The 21,115-nt window shown below is 38.7% G+C and overlaps 2 protein-coding genes across 2 annotated transcripts in view; both read right to left on the reverse strand.

Annotated features, from left to right (window-relative positions):
• The window catches only part of rab11fip1b (RAB11 family interacting protein 1 (class I) b), a 16,948-nt gene extending 10,561 nt beyond the window's left edge, over nucleotides 1-6,387 (reverse strand). Inside the window, exon 1 of the mRNA XM_085358218.1 lies at nucleotides 5,960-6,387. Within this exon, the coding sequence (XP_085214344.1) occupies nucleotides 5,960-6,300 (341 nt within the window). The 5' untranslated portion in view covers nucleotides 6,301-6,387. The remainder of the gene's footprint in view (nucleotides 1-5,959) is intronic.
• Nucleotides 6,388-8,026: 1,639 nt separating this feature from the next.
• Nucleotides 8,027-14,515, reverse strand: gpat4 (glycerol-3-phosphate acyltransferase 4). The gene is made up of 13 exons (XM_085357089.1): nucleotides 14,348-14,515; nucleotides 13,240-13,309; nucleotides 12,261-12,549; nucleotides 12,110-12,184; nucleotides 11,926-12,015; nucleotides 11,640-11,733; nucleotides 11,431-11,546; nucleotides 9,193-9,248; nucleotides 9,017-9,102; nucleotides 8,806-8,934; nucleotides 8,635-8,714; nucleotides 8,237-8,399; nucleotides 8,027-8,122 (listed from the first exon to the last, which is right to left on the reverse strand). The coding sequence occupies exons 1-13, from the start codon at nucleotides 14,513-14,515 to the stop codon at nucleotides 8,027-8,029; spliced, it is 1,512 nt and encodes a 503-aa protein (XP_085213215.1).
• Between the last annotated feature and the right edge of the window lie 6,600 nt (nucleotides 14,516-21,115).

Here is a 21,115-nt window from a genome sequence, read left to right on the forward strand (position 1 = left end):
TGAAATTGGTGCCTTTTAAAACTGAAAAACTGTATAACATATGCTAGATCACACAGTGACTTGAAAAAGGCAATGAAGCTATGTAAGAAGTCAGAAATGATGAACAGAAGTTATACTTGAGATCTGTCCTTACTAGATTAGCTCGTTACACCGTTTCATGACAAGTGTATAATTATTCCTTTAATCATGTTTCACATCTTAAAGTCTTCATAATATTTTGCTCTCAGACTGCTGGCTTACTTGTGGTTCCTGGAGTTTCTACAAGTTTAATGGGAATCATTGCCTTCAGCTATCAGGCCTCTACTATGGAACTAGATCCCAGTTAGGCTTTTGGAGACACACAGTCTCCACTTTTAAGATTAGGCTTAAGACCTTTTTTTGATATAGTTGACAGTCAGGTGTGTATCAGCTGACCCTGAACCATCATTTATTTATAGTGCTATAGGCTCAAATGGCTCAGGGACTTCCCCTTTATACACTGAGCAGTTCACACAGTTTGTATTTCCACCACTTCCCATCGCCCTCCAACCAGTCGCATCAGATGTTTGTCCCTCCCCGACCTAGTGCTATATTAATAAAACTGAATTAAGTTGGCTGCTTGATAGCACCTTTAATTTAACGCTTCTCGCTAAGACGGCTGCTGTAATGCCCTTGTACAACTCCATGTGTATGTCATGCAAATACCCCATATATTTGTGTAACTGTAGCACAAATGAGACATTGCACAAATTGAAACTCCTTTTTAATAGGTTTAAAAAAAAAAAAAAAAAAAATGTTGGCAACAAAAGACAATCTCCCAAACCCAATGTTTAAAAATAGTTAATGGTAGACAAAAAAAAAAAAAAACAACAACAACACACACCTAGATGACTTAGCATGATTGTGCATAAAAAGCACATCCCAGAGAGCCTCTTCCAGAAGTAAAATAAATAAATAAAAGTATGAATAACATTTTGAAATTTACAATGGAAAAGACAGTTGGAATCTAGCAAAGAAAAAAAAAAAAAAAAAAAAAGAGGGGGGTGGGAAGCTAAATCGATATTGAACTGTCCTGATCTCCCGGCCCTCAGGTGGCACAACATTAAAAACAGACTATGCTCTGTAGTGGAAATCAATGAAAGCCAATGAAGACCACTGTTGGTCCTCAAATTCAAGTCATAACCCTACAAAAGGACAGGAGAGGGAAGAAAAAAAAAAAAAGCCACAAGATGGAAGAAAAGCACTGTTGCTCAAAGTCTTTTTAAGACTGATTGAGGCAAAGTGTAAAACAGTCCTGTGGACTGGCAAGCAAAACATTCAAAATTCTTTTAAAAATTGGTTCTTCCTACACTCTGAAAAAAAAAAAAAAGACTATGAGGGAATATCTGGCTGGTTATTGACACTTGTTATTAGTTGAAAAGTGAGAATACATACATCTAAGAGGAAATGCATTTCCTCTTAGATATTCCACAATCAACTGTAGGCTGTAATATTGCAAAATGGAAGTGTTTAGGAACCACAGCACTTGGCCACAAAAAGGCACACCACATAAAATGTTACAGAGCAGGTCGCCAAGTGCAAATAGTGCATCAAAGTCCAAAACACTGATGATTGAATAAGTTAGAACCTCCTCTGGTATTAACATCAGCATAAACACGGTGTGCAAGAGCTTCATGGCGTGGGTTTCCATGGATAAGTAGCTCCTGTAGGTATAATGTATAGATGGTGTAATATGTGTGTCCACACAGTATATATTTAGGATATTGGACCATACTGTGTATGTTTCGGAGCAACATGCTGGTCCACCCAGGTCATGCTTTTTAAAGGGAAAGCCTGGCATACAGGACTGTGCAACCCCTCATCTCTTTATATTTTTTCTTGGAAAACTGGAAAGGGTGGAGTTATTTACTGAAACATGGGCAAACATGCATGGAAAACAGGATATGAGGTAAAACCATTGAAATGAGCTTGAAAGTCAGTATTTGGCATGACCACCTTTATAAACTCTGTGACAAGCTTTCTTGTAATTTCTTTAAGTAGTCTTCCGGAATAGTTCTCCAGGCTTCTTGAAGGACATTTAAAGCATCTTTGGATGTTGGCTGCCTTTTGCTCTGTTCTCTGTCAAGATGATCCCCACACCCTCCTCCCCCCGCCCCTATCTCCCTTCCCAGTTTCTTAAAAACATGACTTTCAGATACTGTTCATCTGCTGCAGATAGTTATGCTAGTTAGGCTAACGTTTAGCAAAGAAAGAGAAATTGCTCAGATCTGGACTGAAGTGAAAGTGATTGAAAAAGCAGCCACTGTCCACAGAAAACCTTTGAAATGGAAAACGATCGCACAGGACCACACTCAGATATTAGAAGAAAGTTTGGCTCCTTGGAAGCAAAACATAAAGAAATGAGGGGTGGTTCAAAACTTTTGCACATTACTACATTTCAGCAAGAAACTGCCAATTCAAATCATCCAGGTATTAAACATTACGGTTCATAGCAAACAAGCCTGGATGCAAACTGGCCCACCTGCGGTCCAGACTTGTTGCCAACTGAAAATATGTGGGACATTATGGAACAAAAATGTGACAGAGGAGCTCGAAAAATGCTGAACAGAAGTCCTACATCAAGCCTGAAAGGCTTTTCTGCATAAATAACTATATATTAGTGTCCTCAGTCTTCAAATACCCAATACTGCCAAAAGAAGAGATGATGTAACGCAGAAGTAAACATGCCCCTACCTGACTTGGAACTTTCTGCTAGCTTCAAATTAAAAATATTGAAGACATGTCTAAGTTTCAACATTTGCTGTGTGCTCTTTGTACAGCTTTCAGTAAACTAAATGATTTCAGTGATTTGAAAATAATTAAAATAATTTAACTTTGCAGATTTTCCCCAACTTTTCTGGAGACAGGGTTGCAGCCCATAAATTTTATATAACAAAACTCACGAGTCTGTTTATACAATGAGTGGGTTTTTATTTTAATGTGCATGTAATTAAAAGTGTCTTTTTATTGGTGTGACAGACATTTTTTAATAAGTGAAATTAAAAAGAAAATGTCCATGACAGCTGGGAAAACCATACTACGGGAAGACCACAAGCGCACCAGAGCAGCTACCACTGCACCTCATAGTGGGATTGTTTTTTTTTTTAAATAATCAGTTTTGTTTGCTAAAAATGGAAGATTTCCTTGTTAATTATTAACAAACAAACACACACAGCTGCACAAACTATAGTTCCTCATAATAAAATACCAATGTCTATTGCAAGCAACAAGCAAAAAGTGCTAAACATGGTCGAATTCTTGATTTCCAGAGTTCACAAACACATCGTGCACATTTAACAGTAGCACTGTTGTGCTAGCAGCATGACACATGTAACCCTGCTTGTGTGATAAAGCTTGGTACTACCACAGTGGTCTTACTCAGACAAACTGACCTTGCATGACCATTGCTGTTGCCATCACTGTTTGTTTTTCCTTGATAAGGTGTTCAGGAATGTAAGGCAGCAGCCAGAATGAAACCTCGGAGGCAACGTGCATTCGCAGAGCTCACATAAAAATCAACAGAGATCGAACTTAGTGTTTACACAGCACCAGCTTCTGACTTCACACATAATAAAAATACTGCAGAAATGCAGATTTCTGCAGTTTTGCTTGAGGAAAACTTAAATATTAAATCAGCCATGATCAGATAGTCCAACCTGCAGGCAGGTGGAGTTCACATTTGCATACTCGAGCATCCTCTTTCCAGAGCATAATAGAGCTGGGCACTAGCCAAACAGGCAGAGCGGTATAAAAAATTAATTGTGACCAAATGCCTTTCAGTCACAGCTCATTTCAGTCAAAAAACACAATGCCAGAGTATGGCTAGACCTCTTTGCTTCCTCATGGCGGAGGAAATATGAAAATTAATGAATCACAACATCAAATCCAGCCTTCTTGTTGATGCAGTTATCCAAAGACCTTTAACAAAGCGGAACCAAAAAAAAAAAAACAAAAAAAAAAAACCCAAATAAAACAAAAACAACAAGAAAACCTTTCAACAGGTAGGAGAACAAGTGTGTGTGTTTGAGTTAAGATTAACAGGCTAGATTGTTGTGTGCTTTTGTATAATACCAGCTACACATCGGGGGGAATAAATCACTCAGGAACAGCTTACAAAGAAAATGTTTTCCATTCTTACAGAGATACAGATGTCTCACTGTGGACCTGGACAGATTTGTCTTGGATAATAAATAAAATTTAACTTCAGCACTAATACACTTAACAGAGTAAAGAGCATTTTCTGCTTAAAGGAGCAGATATAAAAGTACCAGCAAGGCCAGTAAAACATGTTCACTTACATTATTACTGCACACTAATAGATGGGTGTGGATGTTTTCACATAGTTAATTATATTTAGCAGTTTTGTTAAATTAAACATTTAAGTTTTTAATTTTCTGAAACAAAGAAAAAATTGAACAGAAGCTTGGGTTTTCTTGATGCAATTTCCCTCTTGTTGACACCTTCAGTCAATGAAAGTAAATCATCTAGCTCACTTCATTTGCCTGGGTAAATAATGCTGCTTGGCATTCTTAAAGGCTGCTTTAGTGGGAACAAATCCCTTAAGCTCTACTGGAGCAAGTAGGCGGCACTCTTAAGTCGAACCCACCAGAGCAGGTCTGGGCACTGATGCATAAACAGTGCACAGCGTGCATCCTCCAATAGCTCACATCACAACAACTTTAAGGAAAAAAAAAAAAAAGTCCAAATATAACAGATAAATATTGGAGTCATGCCCAGTGAGGCTTGCAAACACATAAAAACACTCATAGGGCAACCATTAGCCAGTTTTCACAAATTATACCACGTTTATTGATTCTGACCATACTGGTTATTTAATGGGGTGTTATGAAGATCGAGAAACTACAGCATGACTGACAGAAGGAGCTACCGAGGGTTCCCTCCCCTTGTGTCACAGATGAAAATCAGAGGTGCTTATTATTCACTTGGCCTCCCGTAATGTCCCCATTTACATGCAAGTAGAAACCAACAAATCCTCATTTGATTTCTTTTGACGTGTCCGTCTTTAGAGAGGTCAAGGAGGCTGGCTGCATAGCAAGAGTGATTGATCAGAGAAACTCCAAGGGGACGGTTTTGCAGGCAAAGCGATGCTTCCTTTGAAGTAACTTTAATGTGATCTGGTATTTGTCAAAAAGGGATTGCCCATATTTAAAATGCTATAAATAATTTTTTGGCCTATAATATGTCACATGTCATATGAATCCCTCATGAATTATATCAAGTCATCTTGAGTCACAAACAACATTCCTATCACAAGGTAGAAGCCCCAATCTGTTTTTGGCAAAGTGACTTCTATATAGCTTTTATTTATCCATTTAAAAAGTATTTTTAAGAGTAATCAGGCCAAGAGGATAGCAGAAATTGCAACAAATATAACAATAGGTCTCTAAAGATATTTTAGATGGCCAGAAAGAACTGCAATGGTTATGATGTACAATAACACAGAGTCATAAAGATACTTTTAAAATAACCCCTTGGTAAATACTGTTCACTAAAGTCTATTTACCAATATAATTTACCAATATAAGTAAAGACATTACATAGAAAAAAAACAAAACAAAACAAAACAAAACAAAACATGGAAACAGTGGAAATCAGTTTTGGCAGACGGTCACTCTTTGACACAACATCGATAACCGTTTAAAGACAGTTATAGCCGAATAATTAAGTGAAATCATTTTAAAGGAGGGGAAAAAATTTGCAGCTTGTGAAAAGCCCCCACCCATTTTAATAAATGCTGTTATCATCGGCAACTGCATGACAGAGTTATATGAAATCATCGATAATTATAGTTCTGTTTCCCCTTGCTACTGTGAAATGAGTCACTCTGTGTAGTTTTGTTTTATTTTTAGTACTGTGACTACATTTTGAATACTTTTTACGTCAGATAACACCGACTTCGGGGCTGTACTCGAAAACTTACTCGGTTTTGTTGCGTGTTTTGTCCTCACTGAGCTGTGACAGATTAATGACCGCCTGTCCCAGCAGTTTGTCCGGGCCCACCAGAGCCCGGTGAAGGACGTGGACGTGCAGCGTGCTGCCTCCTCCTCCCTGGTTCAGCTGCGGGAGGTCGAAAGAGGCCTCCTCCTTCCACACCGGAGCCACGCATTTCTCCACCACTGAAGTCTGGTACTTCTCTTTGCCCACTTGTATGACCGCGTACGCATCGTTGGTGCCACTTTTCCCCTTTATCCTAAGGCTCCTGGCTTGGAGTACCGTTACCTGGACGCTTGTGGGACACCACTGCTGATCCGTCAAGGACATGCTGACACGGCTCAGAGTCGTTAAAAATGTAATCCTCCAAAACAAAACACAGTGGTGGCTACCATCGGCTCACCAAGAGACCGCACAGAAGCGAGGGAAAGTTTTTTTTTCCTCCTCAGGCTCGCTGAACTTCAGGAACCAGCTGATTGGGCGTGGTTACACGGAGAAAGGGGCCTTGGTTGTATAAAGCACGCCCTCAGATTAACAGGTTACACGTTTTCTCCAACGAAACTCGCGACACAGCAATCAATTAGATGACAGAGAACACCTGATGCTTGTTTGTACCTGTCAGACTGCATCAGCGTCATCGCATACTGAATGAGCCCAAATAACACCAGGACTGAATGTAAAAGATTTTATTATTCCTCGATGTATTTACGGTGCATGCATTTAAATAATAATCTGGCTCTATATGTTTGTATTTTTAGACTAGCTCCAAATTGTGTCATAATTTAAAACTAAAAAATCCTCCTTCCATAGCAGCTATGCCACTGATGTCTAAAATCTGATACCTCTGCTCTAATGATTCTGTCACTTGGAGAGGGGATGGGATACCCGACAAGCCACATTTGGCTGGATTCAGTGTCACCTTCAGCTCTGCTGAATTGTAATTAAATTGAAGTGCCAGTGTCTTCATGGATTACATCAAACCTGCAGATCAAGGTTGTAAGTCTCCGAAAAACCACGAATGTGAGATGATATTTCTCAGGTCTGTTTTCCCCCAGTTTCAGAGCTGGTTCCTTGCAGGCTTTTTCCTCTATACATATGACCTTGAATACACTTGCATAGGCACGGTAAATTTATTTATTTATTTTTGTCACTGCTATCTAAACGAGTCCATAGAGCAATTTAGATGTTTGTTGATGAAGGTAAATGGATTGCCATGTCACAAATTGCTGCTCAAATACTGACTCCTGCTGTTTGAGGAAGGGAACAAACTTTAAAGAAAAATGTGGCTAATTTGCTTTGTAGAGGAAAGTCTGCTGTAAGAGTCAAGGACAAGTAAACTGAAGCTCTTCATTATTAAGGCTTAAACGGTGGAGCAGCCCTGAAAAAGTGTGATCTCGCTTTCCTTTTCATGGACAAAATTCAGCAAAGATCAAAGTCACATATAGACACTTGAGCCGATTAGTACATTAGCTAGCACTGCCAAAGTGTCTGGCTGTGATGTAACAGCTTTAGTAGTAAACACTTGTTGCAGTCAGAGGAAAATGTTTTAATCAGATACTACAACAACAAGCTCACATGCCCACAAAACGGTTGCAGAGATGTTCAGCTTTTGGCCTTAATGCAAACAGTTAAAAAAAGAGAAGTTAATAAAGTACAACTTTAAATACATTTAGACTGACCTTGGATACAAAGCAATATAGATAGTTAGATGCATAAAATCATTTTCTTTGGTCTACAGCCTGGTAGAAATAACAGTGTAACTCATTGTTACAGCAAATATCTAATCATCTAGTCACAGGGCAACAATCCTATGCATTTAGTAATATGTACATGGTCTATGTACAAGATCTGCTGAAGTTTGAAATGAGTATCAGAATGAGGAAGGAAGACGATATAAGTGACTCTGATTGTGGCATGGAGAAGAGTGTCCCTGAGTGCACAGCAAAATTGTAAAACAGAAGATTGGAAAACATTGCCTGTTTGAGTCTCGGTTTCTGCTGATGGCACAGTCATAATTTGGTGTAAACAATATCAAAGCATGGATCCATATTGCGTTTTACCAGCAGTTCAGGCTGATGGTGATGGTGTAACAGTGTGGGGAATATTTTCTTGGCACATTTTGGACCAAAATGAAAGAGGGTCCAGCCCAGTACTAGAAAGTTGTACCCAACAAAGCAGCTATTGTACAAATTGCTGCCTGTGGTATTTTACATTCACCTTATGTAAAATGTTCTTTAAGAAGTAAAACTCTGCAGTGATAACATACATTCACTGTGTCCTCATTGTCTTGTGGTTGAATCTTTTTTTTTTCCTGGGTTTCCATCCTTTCACTTTGGTCTTCATGGTCACCTACAAGAACTTTGCTGTAAAGTTTCTGCAGCCCTTCTTTAAAAGCATTGTTCACTTTGGCTCGTTTCAGTCCACCATCCCTGAGAGAACATACATTGAGGGGTATTATTCATTGAATTGTCAGCGGTTACAAGTGCAAAGTCGGCATTTGTTAATTCTTCCGTAAAGCTTGAAGGAAACAAGTAAAATTGGGCAACTATAACACTGCACAGTTTCTAAGTCCCAGTTGCACCACTGTTCACATTTCCCTTTTCCAACAATGAACACGTCATTGTTCGGAAATATAAATTATATATAAATATAAACGTGTCTCACCAGATGAGATCTACTAATCCGCCTCGGGCAGCTATGGCGGCTTTCACTCTATTGGCAAACTGTACTGCATCCTCTCCTTCCTGCATATGAACAATAAGAAAAATCGGGCTCTTAAAAAGATGAATTAAACATTATATGATTTAAATTGTTTAAATTAAGGCAGGGCTTTACCTCTCTGTTCATAGGTGGCAGGTACCAAACGCTGCATACGATGGCCCAGCTGCTCATCATACTGAGAAGATACCACACCAGGCCACACTTATTGCTGTTCCAGAAAGAATCACCGAAGCGAGGGTCATACTGCAAGATGACCATAAACGGCCCGTCAGCAGTGAGTAAGAGCAGTATGAGGAGATAGGAGGAAATGGACTGAAGCTCCTACCTTAATGGCAACGGGATAAATAGTACAGCCAATTTCAAAGCTGCCCTTTTTGAACATCATCACTGATGTGTTGTTAATACAAGTACCTGAAAATTACACAGTGTGAGGATCTTAACAATACTAACGAGGCTGTTTCGGCTGCTTTCTGCTTAGATTACACCCATTATGATACGCACCCTCAGGGAAGATGAGGATGGGCTGTTTGGTTTTATCAGCCACATGATCACTAAGCCTGAAATGAAAAACCAGAACAAACAGATTAAAATATTTGTATTGAAATCTAACCACTTTAAATCTAGTCTTACCTACTGCAATTATACAAATAGCCGAAACCAATGTATTACACTGACTGCTGAATACTTCACTTTTAATCACGTGAACCAAATTTAGTGAAACTCACAGTGGGAATCATGCAGTGGTAAATGCCTGACACACAGTATTTTGGCTGTGATATGATGCATACATGCATATGCAAATACACACACATAACTATATACACCCCCTTACTGCATCTACTGTACAAAGGTCTTGAGTCACCCCTCATTTATGCTTTATGCTTTGCTTCCAAGCTTCTAGACTTTCTTATAGTTTCTTCAAGTGCTCTTAAGCAATAGTTTTCCAGGCTTTCTGAAGATCTTCCGAAATTTGTCTTTTGCACATTGGCTGCCTTTTCACTCATTCTGAGTCCGGTTCTTGTCCCTGACTATTTTCACAATAATGTTTTTTTAAGCCACTTAATAATGCCCTGTGGATCATTTAAGCATAAAAAACACACCTATAACACAATAGACGAACCAATGTTGTGTCTACACGTAATGTAGATGTGAAGCATGTTGTTAAAAAGTTTGAGGAAAAGAGAAGAAATGGCAGACCTAAAAAGCTATCCAAAGCACATGAACAGTATCTGAAATTAATGTCCTTAAGATATAGGAAAAAAATCAGCAAAGATCTGACACAGAACACGTGAGATGCATCTGGGCCTTCAGCTGATCCAGCTACTGTTCACTCATCAGAAATGGTCTCAGTGGAAGGACGGCTGTCAAGAAGCCAATCTTCAGAAAGGGAAACAGGGAGAAAAGGCTGAGGGATGCCAAAATACACAAGAACTGAAATGAAAATCAGTGGATACATGTCTTTTATGGAGTGATGAATTCAAGTTTGAAGCTTGTGGTTAAAATCTTTGCCACTGTGTACAAATAAGTTCAGAAGGGAGGGACAACAGTGAGCATCGACAGCCATCTGTAAGCAAGGTGGAGGCTCTTTCATGCTTTGTGGCTGCATTTAAGCCAGTGCTGTTGATGATCTTGTCAAAATCAACAAAATTATGAAAGTGGGAAAGTAGCTTCAGATTTAAATAAACCATGCAATACAATCTGGAAAGTATCTGACTAACTTCATTGTTTTGCATGACAATGATCCCAAACACACTGCCAATCCAGAATAGCACCTGATTAAAAACAAAAACACAATGCAATACTATCAGTGATGCACTGGCCTTCCCAGACCCCAACATTATTGAACCCATGTGAAGCAACAACATCATCCAAAGAAGAGCTTTGAATGTGCTTTAAGACGCCTAGAAAACTGTTTGTGACGACTGCTTAAATAAATGAAAACAAAGCTGACAGTTTTTTCTTATGTGCTGTATTGTCATGTATGTTTTCAATAAATCGCTGCACCTATTTCCCATTTTCCTTGAAAAATATTTTTAAAAATGACAGTGGATCAAGACTTTTGCACAGTATTGTATTTATCCAGCCATGCCTCCTATCCGTTGCTAACCACATTAACATCCTAAGTGGTTACATCCCCCAAAAAAGGAATCCTCCTGATGAAACACAAGAACACAACTCCAGTGCAGTTCCCAAGCACATTTAGTCGGCGAGGGCACTGGGTGTGAAATCTAAGCTCAGTGAAATATGAGGACCAATCTGTTGTGGTGACCTCTTGAAGAACAGGGAGCAGCCAAAGACAGCACACTTATTTGCATACTGAAGTAGAAATTAAAACAGAAAAATGCATGAATGAATCTGCAAAGAAAAATACACTTTACATAAAGTCAGTCAATAAACGGGGTCTAAAATGATGGGAAATAGTAAAGATATAAATGTAAACATCAAAAAAGAACATCAAAAAATACCAAATAAATGAAATATGAAAACAAATCTGAACATAAATAGCAATATATGATATATTTAGTGAATTAATGAATTCTCCTATTTGTCTTCAAAGTAAATTTTAATATTAACTTAATATTATTAGCAATCACTCATTGAATAAATGAGTGATTGCTTTCTTTCTTTATATGTTCTGTTGGCAGTTTTGATCCTTCCTATCCCGGGTCACCCACACTGATTTACTTTTTGTCTCTCATGAGGAAAGGGGATTTATATATAAAGACGATGCAATTTTACCTCTTGGCCACTAGGTGTCTGTCTTTGACTTCTGATCTGTCAAACCAGATGTGCGGGGAGGATTTGACCATTCCTCTTTGGATCATCCCCAGCAACCCACGATGCATCTGTCCAACCTGAGAGCCAAGTTCAAAAACAAAAACTCTGCTCATCTCAAATACTCTGATAAATGCTGATGTACACAAACTCAGAGAAACAAAATGTTGTACCAAAGAGTAGCAGCGATCACTGGCCAAGATGATCACGTCAATGGGTGTCGTGTGATTGGCCACACATATACCACCATTCTTTGGTTTGTTTTCTCTGCAGATAAGACACATAGACACAGTACAAAATAGTGAAAATCTGCCATGTTTGTTGTTAAAAAGTCACCCGATTAGTCTCTAGGATATCTTAAATCGAGACATTACGTTAAAGCTGTTTTCCTGTCAAACAACGTGATGCTGCCATGGGTTTGAATAAGGCTGATGTTTGTTTGGGTTTTTTTTACTGTACCTGTTATGATAGGTGATGATTGCCGTGAGAGAGCTTACACACATGCGATAGCCCATCATGTGAACCTTCTCACTGAGGTAGGATCTTAACCTGAAGACATACAGCATGTAGCCACAGAGTCACTTTATATCTCTTCAGGCTGGTGCTCACAACACTGGAGACTTTAGGTGTTGTGCAAACTTACGCTGCGTTTGGTAAAAACCCCACTAAGGTGGTCAGGAATAGGAAGAGACTAATGCCAGTGACTGCAAGAGTAACCCTGCAGAAAAAAGAACAAATAGTTTCCTCAGCAGTCACCCAGCCAATCACAGTTCTTTTAATGACACAAGTCATACCTGAGAGGCAGCAGGATGCCATAGCGGGTGAGAAGTCCCAGCCCCCACAGGAGTGTAAGTCTCATATTTATGTGATGGAAGTTGTAGTTGCTCCGAGTCAGCAGATTCCAGCTCTCAAGTTCCTGGGCTGAAAATCGCTTGGTCACTTCATCATCCACTATGCTCTCCACGCCCCTTCGGCAAAAGTAGAAGATATCAGCCATATCAAACTCATGATCTGAGCACAGACAGCTGGCAGAACCCCGGATCTCCTGCTGCAAAGATGCTGGTGATTCTTTGGCTATGATACCTGCAGAGAGCGTGCAGAGAAAAATGAATGATTTCATTGTTTAAAACTCATACAAGTCAAATAAACATTTATGACTGACTGTCAGGTTCAGTTGTGTGAGGTGTTGTGGAGTATCCAAATACAGGATGCAGTAGATAAAGGTTCAGTTTAAACCTGAGCATTTGAACCAATAAAAGAACAAGTAACAGGCAGTCCAGAAATAGGTGACAAAATCCACAAGGAAAAAGGACTGGGACTAAGGACCGCACAGCTAGTGGGACTACCCCACAAAGGACGAGGGGAGACGCAATTACAATAAATACACCAATAAATACACAAGGTACTTGAGGCAGACAGTGACAGGAGGGGAGCACTAATTATGGGAAACTAGACAAGTAAATTAATTACCAAAACACAGAAGACACTGGTTACCCAAATAAAACAGGAAATAACCAAACAAGGGTAAACATGACCGATGGAGATTTGACACAAAAGGGCAGAACAGTAAGGAAAGTATAATATACAAAACTATGACCAAGGACAGAACTAATGTACTGCAGGGAAAAGATACATGAATATAAAAACCCAAAGAAAACCAAGAAAACCAGATTACATAAGGAAAACTAAATAGTAAAAAAAAACCACTTCAAAATGACTAAGATACACGTCCCAGAATCATAACACTGATCAATATATGAAAAAAAGGTTTACCATTTGTATGTGTTTTGTAGAGTTGCTGATTTTTTTCTTTTGCTCTCATTTCCATTCGTAAGGTTGCCCACTAATTTAGGACAAAAAAAATAAAAAAAAACAAGTACATAAAAAATAGGCTGAACAATTTACCGCTGCATTCATTCTTCTGTTGACAAGCAGCTGTGAATGGACTGATTCTTATATAGGGCTTTTCTATTCTATTTGAGCTCTCAAAGGTTGTTCTTGTGGCATTAGATAAGCATTAGTAACAACCCTTATAGGTCTCCAAAATACCTTCAAGTTCACAGATTCAAAGAGAAAATGGAAAGCACAGACAAAAATATGATCAAAGTAATGAAACTGGGCAAGATGCTCCCTGGAGACTAAAGCTCTGCTGAGGAAAAGGATGGGAAACCAAGTTTGGCTCAGAAGCCTGCAGCTAAGAAAACAAAGCATAGAAACTCGAGAAACAGTTCTGATATTGTGATCCAATTTACCTCCAATCCAACCTTTTTCCAAAAATTAAAAAAAAACTGTTTTAAAGAAACCAAACAGTTTTGAGGAACATGATGTTTGCACCAGAGAAGACATTTAAAAAAAACACTATATCATCGTCACAGTATCATAATGGCATGTACTGCAAATAAAACATCACTGTACATCCAAGCAGGGTGACCATGTTGTAACCTGGTCCTCCAGCCCGTAAACCAAAACAAAACAAAAAACAGTTGCAATCCTCGTGCATGTTCCTTAAGCTTTAATTACGATTACATTTCTCCTGAGTAGTAGAATTTATCACATGGGTAAATGCTTGCTTCTTCTTAGGGTGGAGTCACTAAGCCTTACTCCCCGAAGAAGCAGCAGCAACATCCCCTGTGCTTCTAACAGTCCCTCTGAGCCTTAAGAACAAAGGCCTCCATCCTCTTTGCGCCTTTTGTTGTTGCAATGCATTTTTCAAATCAACATGATTAAATGTACTTTGCTAAAAACTCAGGGGTTACAATAAATGATCATTAAGTAATCCAGATTTTATCATTTAGAAAGTCTTTGAATGAAACACATATGAACTTAAAGGATTTTGATTTTGTACCTTTTTAGTGATATTAGGCACCCAAATCAAGCTCACCTCAAATATCTTGAGAAGTGTCCTCAAATACAAGCTGCGGATACTAAAACAGCCTCCGAGTACAGCTGGCACAATGATAAAGAGACACAGAAGAGTGAACCACGCAGAGATGGGGATGCTGAGACACCTGCACAGCAGGTTGTGAACAGCCCATGTAAATGGAGGCATGCTGTTATCGCACGGAGAACAACTGAAACACTCAGCTTCAGGGAAAGTCGTCTGTGCTGTTTAAAGCCATGCTGTCTGAAATCAGAATGGAGTAAGTCATTAAGTCACTGGCACCATTTGGCAAACACAGCACAAAATACCATGATAAGAGATGCAATAGCACACTTGGGGCTCCCTTTCAGGTGACTTATCATTAAATTAATTAAGAAAAAACATCTGATTTTTCAAATAAACAATGACTTTTCTCTGAGAGCCTTTGTAAGCCAAAAGTTTCTTCCATCCTTTGAAGACTGGCTTAGTGGCTGCTGCTCACAGCTGTAGGCTGATTGTCTTCAAACACTGGAACATGTTTGATTGCTGTCAGAATCAATGTGTAGATGCACAGAATAATTTTAATAACAGAATCATTTGAGGTTCCCTCACTATAGTATCACTAGAGCAGGTGACTGACTAGAAGCTTGTACAGCTGCACAAATATGAAAAATAATGGAAAGGTTTATCTGTTTACTGTGATGACAGCAAATGCATCTTAGGATAACTAAGACTAAATATTCAACCCCAGGTTTTAGATAGGGGAGATATTATCACCCTCATCTGAGATTGGGTACCAAGCCCCAAGTGTGGCAGAGCACTGAGTGCAAGAGTAGCTAACCTGAATCTGGAAACTGGTTACAAAAGCTACGTGAGCAATACTGTCAAGGGGGCCCGAGGGCCTGTACAGAACTGAACTCAAGTGAAAGACAGGCGTGCAGAGTTCAAAGTTCTCAAATGCTTTATTTAACTAAGGCACAAGGTATTATTTAATGTGGTGTACAAGAATTAGAAACTTGTGGTGAAAGATACACTCAATACTATACTTGACGTGAGGCTGAAGCTAGAAACTTGTCTTGACTAAACATACAACACAATACTTGGCATGATGTTCAACATGACGACAAGAGGGGTGCTACACAAGGCTTGTCAAGAATGAATGACCTAAGATCCTGTGGGACTTCCAGCAGACATAGTAGTTGTGGACAAGCAGAGGAAGGTGGTCGTAGTGATAGATGTAGCTGTACCAAGTGATAGCTACATCAGGAAGAAGGAACACGAGAAGCTGGAGAAATATCAAGGGCTGAGAGAAGAACTCGAGAAGATGTGGAAAGTAGTCCATATTTGGTCCATATTAACATGACAGCATCACACAGTTGTTGCAGATTTGTGAGCTGCACATGTACAATGTGACTCCTGTTCCATCCCATCCCAAAGGTGCTCTATTGGATCGAGATCTGGTGACTGTGGAGGTCATTTGAGACATTGTCATTCAGGATGGATCTCTGCTTCCATGCTGTTTACACCAAGACTCATCATATCAGTCAACATGTTTCTAATTTTTCTGTCGTCCACTTTGGAGAACCCTGTGAAACAGCTCAATTTTCTACTCTTAGCTGCCAGGAGTGTCTCCTTATGTGGTCCTCTTCTGCTCCTTTTGGACCATTCTGTATAAATCCTAGAGACGATTGTGCAGAAACTCCCCAGTAGAACAGTTAAATCGCCTTTCACCATGTGAACATACCTAAATGCATTGAGTTGCTGTGTGATTGACTGATAGATAATGAGCTAAGATTTTGAGCCTGGTGCACCCTATTGTATAACTGGGAAGGGAAGGCAATGTCAAGAACAGGAAATTCGTTACGAAATAAACATAAACTATTTTAACGTTTTACCTTAAATGCTTTTATATTTTATTAACAAAAGTTGTGTTGAAAAGGTAGCAGGGGAGAAGAGTCTGATCTTTCACAGGAAAAAAAGGATATGATGTTCTTATACATAATATAAATGATAAATGTTGTATCAAAACACACAAATGTGCTTGATGAATAATAGCCAGGGATATTTTAGGTGGTCATTCGCGAAGATACAAACAGGAACAGTCATTTAATGTTACTTTAGCAGACTTAGCAGTGTTACTTCTTTCTTTCAATTTTTTCAAACCTATCTGTTATGAGTTTTAACAAGTTTACTTTGTTTTATAATCATCGCCCCTTAATTTAAATAATGAACTTTTTAGCCATTGAAGTCTAAAACTACTAAAGGTAGTTCTTACCGGCCATTGGATTTACCGCCGCGTCAACAAGGATTGAGATGGCAGGTGGTGTTCCATCTGGACAGTCCGGACTGAAGAACAGGGATTTCTGACACTGTGCTGCCTGTGCAGCCTCTCAGCAGCATGCTGTGGCTGCAGATCACAGGCAGACAGAGCTGTATAGAGTTAACAAGGCAACAGGTGGCCAATGAGGGCTGCTGTCACTGCACTGTGGATTGAACGTGGTATTAATCTGATTACAGTAAGTATGCCAGAAAACACTGTAGATGACATGAAGTCAGGTTCTTACAGCTTTGTATTCCCACCTGGAAAACCAAAACAGATGACAATGTTATGAGGAGCTACTGTTATTTACATCAGTTTTATGCTTTATATTCTGACTATGTTAAATTACATTGTCCCTTTTAAATAAATAAATGAAACAAATGAAGTTAATCTGCACCAATGAGCAAAATGTAATATAGAGCACCCTTGCGCTTCTAAACCACCCATTTAAAATAACATGTATACGACTGGCTGCATTGTTACACCTGCATCAGTTATCACTGATATTTGCAGTTTATTATTTTCCATCTATATTAGAAATATCAAAGCTATCTGATCATTTGGTGTTGTGTCCTGGGTGTTTTTATTGTGATATTTCTGAAGTTAAAAAAGCAAATAGTGTAGATTTGCCAAGTATTTGCAACTCATTAATTTTAAAATGCCCTGTATTATATAGCCAACTGCAAAGACAAGGATGAAGCTGGACAGATGTGCAAACTGCATTGGAGCACTGGAGGCATGGAGAAACTTTGGGCTCATGTACTGAGCATAAGTTTAATTTTCCAAAATTACTGAAGGTGTAAGGAAAGCAAAACACAAGTTCAGCTACAGGCCACTTGAAATGTCAAAACACCATTTTGTGTGTTTCCATTTTATTTTGTATGAAAGTGTGTATAAAACAAAACATAGGAAAGAGAAACACAGCTTACAGTGTGTTTGTTTCTACTATATGAAGTCAGTTTTGAGCAGATTTTAAACTACTAGCACCTTGTTTTCCATCTTATCTTCATTTCTTACCTTATTCCATACTTCCACGGCTCATTTATAAACTTTCCTGAAATGTTTGGTGATGCTTTTTTAACTTTTGAACCTGAGTTTTGGTAACAGATTTTACTGACTTTGAACATGGTATGGTTGTTGGTGCCAAACAGGCTGGTCTGAGTATTTCAGAAAATGTTGATCAGATGGGATTTTCCCATAAAACCATCTCTAGGTTTTACAGAGAATGAAAAAGAAGAACTGGTGGGAGCTGATATAAAAGCAACGCTATCAAATTACCGCTTGTTTAAACCCAGGTATGCATGTGAGCATCTGAACACACGGCATGTCAAATCTTGAAGCAAGAAGTAACAGTTCGAGCTGGAAATGTTATATGATAGTGTTGGGGGTATTTTCATGGCACACTTAGTACCAACTGTGTATTGTTTACACACTATAGCCTAGCTGAGTATTGTTGCTGGACATGTCCATCCCCTTTCGATCACAGTGTATCCATTTTCTGATTCTTTTCTCAGCAAGGTAATGCACCATGACACAAAGCTCAAATCATATCATTCTGGTATCTTCAATATAACGGTGAGTTCACTGTTCACACAGAGCACATTTGTGGGATATGGTAGAACAGGAGATTCTCATCATGGATGAGCAGCAATTGTGTGATGCTATCATGTCAGTACGGACCAAAATCTCTGAGGAAAGTTTCCAGCACCATTCAATGGGTCAAAAAGAAGTTCTGAAGGCATTTGGGGATCAAGGCTAGTACTAGCAAGGTGTACCCAATAAAATGTCCATTGAGCATATTTCCAAATCATTTCTAAGTTTTTTTTATAGTATTAAGTATTTCTGTCTCACCATTTTTAGACTGAACATGCAACTTCAGATTTCCAAGTAGTGCACTCTCACTCCTCACAGATTGTATCACTCTATCTCCACCTCAGCATTTATCTGTTGACTCTGACTATTTGTATAAAGGAGCTATTTTGCACATATCCTCCAGTCTCTGCTTCTGAATAAACTCCACATAAGAGGAGAAATGTCCCTTTTTGGTTTCTCTAGAGTCCGGAAGCAGTGGATGGAAGTGAAAGATAATGAGGCATCCAACAAGGGTTTCTTTTTTGTTATGTGAAGATGTGAGCAGATGCTAGTATGGAGTGCAAATACTACAGTAGGTCTGATGAGAGTCAAGTCTCAATATTTTCAAAGTTTCTTTAAACAAGAATCTTATTGTCCAATAAAAATGTGAATTCTGTGACACGACTCCAGTCAAAAGAAAGAAAGGAAACATCCCCATCACAGTGTTTGAGGTTAAGAAGAAACACACATTCACACATGGCCTAATCTCAATTTGGAATAAAAATCTTTATTTCTTTTAGATTCTGCTACAAATTGCAGTAGTTTATTAGCATGCATAGTTTCACACAGTTAAAACAAGTAAAATCACAACTCTTTCTTCTTCTTTTTTTAAACAGCATGCATATACCCTCACATCCATTCATGAACAGTCTACAAATAATTTAGCTGTCCCAACAACTAAAGCGCATTTCACGCAGTCGTTTTGAAAAGGTAATTCAGTGCATCAAATTTCTGAAAAATATTGCATCTACTTACCAAACTGGATTAGACTCACAAATAATGTTTGTAAACTTTCTTTGGCTTTTTATTTTACCATAAAGAAGCTTCCACTGCTTCCTTGGAAATAATAATGACGGTAAGGAAGCTGGTACACTACATGGACAAAAATATTGGACCGCCCATAGCTTCATCTTAACAAGACATATTAGACAATTCTCCAACGTAGTGGGGACCGTTTGGGTAAGTCCCCCTTTTTTTTGTTCCAGCATCAATGTACTCGAAGCAAGGTCCATAAAGGCATAGCTGGTGTGGGAGAACTTGCAGAGCTCTGACCTCAACCCCGACAAACACCTTTGGGTTGAAGTGGAATAGAGATCGCGACCAATCACACACAAAAAATGATTCTTCACCCTCATAAACACGAAACAATAATTTTGAGCAAAGTGCAACTGAACCATATAAAATCAAAGGTCAATTTATTCAAATAAGTCATTATTAAAGAAAATATATTTTGTATAATCTAAATATATGCCAATCAAGTGCATTTAATTCAATTAGATTCAGTTAAATTTATCATTTGACTTTGTAACACTGTAGCAAAATTAGACAGAGAACTTACCTATCACTTATAGTCAGCATTTCAAACAGAGTTAGAGTGGGAATTAAGAAATGGGATTTAGGTGTAGTGTATAGGTGGCCCAATAGCTTTGTCCGTGCAGTGTATTAAAAATAAGCGTGTGCCAGGAGGGAGTTCGAGAGTGAGGTTGGTCGTTTGACTGATTTTGAGGTATTAAAGGTAAAAGTGTAAATGTTGCACCAAGTGAGATTTTTTTTAACTTCACAAATATTTTGTTCACTCAGCAAAACTCACAAAGAAACTCAAAATTATCAAAGCTCGCTGATGATAATAAAAGCACTAACCCCATCTCTTTACCACCTATAATTTACCTCTTTGTTGATCCCACGCTTGCACAGTCAGGCGTGGATGATTTCTCAGTGTCAAAACATGTTTTGTGTATTCTGAATATACTCGCGAAGTAATTCAGAAATAGCAAAACACAGCATATATATAAAAAGTAAGGCCTATCTTCAAGATTAGCAAGTTGCAGTTGAAAGAGTCCGTCAGTCTTATGCACAGTGGCAATGACACACACATAAATATATATGTATAGTCTATATATCACAGTAAAATAGGTATAATGTTATTAAAGTCATGAGAACTGTATCGGTGCTACATAACATATACCGAACAAATACTGGGTGACGATAGTCTCCAGTGACATAACACATGTACAGCACAAGGTGGAAAGAAACAACAGTATGCACAAAACACAAACACGCTGCTTGACAGGGGTCACGTAACATGTTTCTATATTGCCATTTGTATTTGTGCTTCAGATACGCTCGGCATTAAAAAAAGGAATGTGCTGTATGAGTTCGGGTGTTTGCTGGCATACTGCTGCTTCTTCTTAATTGCTACAATTATTAAAGTGTAATAGCATGTAGTTTGTAGGTGAGCAAAACAGCTTCACCCATTGAGTCAGGAGAAAAAAGCACATCAACATTAGAAATGTTGTCGTTAAAGGAAAATACGTTTGTAAAAACTACTTTGCAAAAGTCAGAAATGCAGCTATTGGTTTTGTTTATGCTCTTGGAAACAGCAGCAGCATATTATTCTTAACAGTGTTGCTCCCGACTGTAGTCGTCAGCATTTGTGCTTCAGCGTGGCAGTTTCAGGGCAGGGTTTGATATGTTTTCTTGTTTTGTTTTTTTTGCTGTCTTCTTCATTGACAGATTCAGAAGTTCAAGCTTCATCAGTATTCTGTGCTACTTGCACTTCTTTTCCTCCAAAACCCAACAGAGAATCCAGGCTGTCGTTTTAGCTCTCAGCCAGGAAC

This window comes from Diplotaxodon limnothrissa, linkage group LG7 (genome assembly GCF_057381915.1).
Source record: "Diplotaxodon limnothrissa isolate DT_005_m linkage group LG7, D_limnothrissa_male_GT1.1, whole genome shotgun sequence".
Classification (NCBI taxonomy): domain Eukaryota; kingdom Metazoa; phylum Chordata; class Actinopteri; order Cichliformes; family Cichlidae; genus Diplotaxodon; species Diplotaxodon limnothrissa.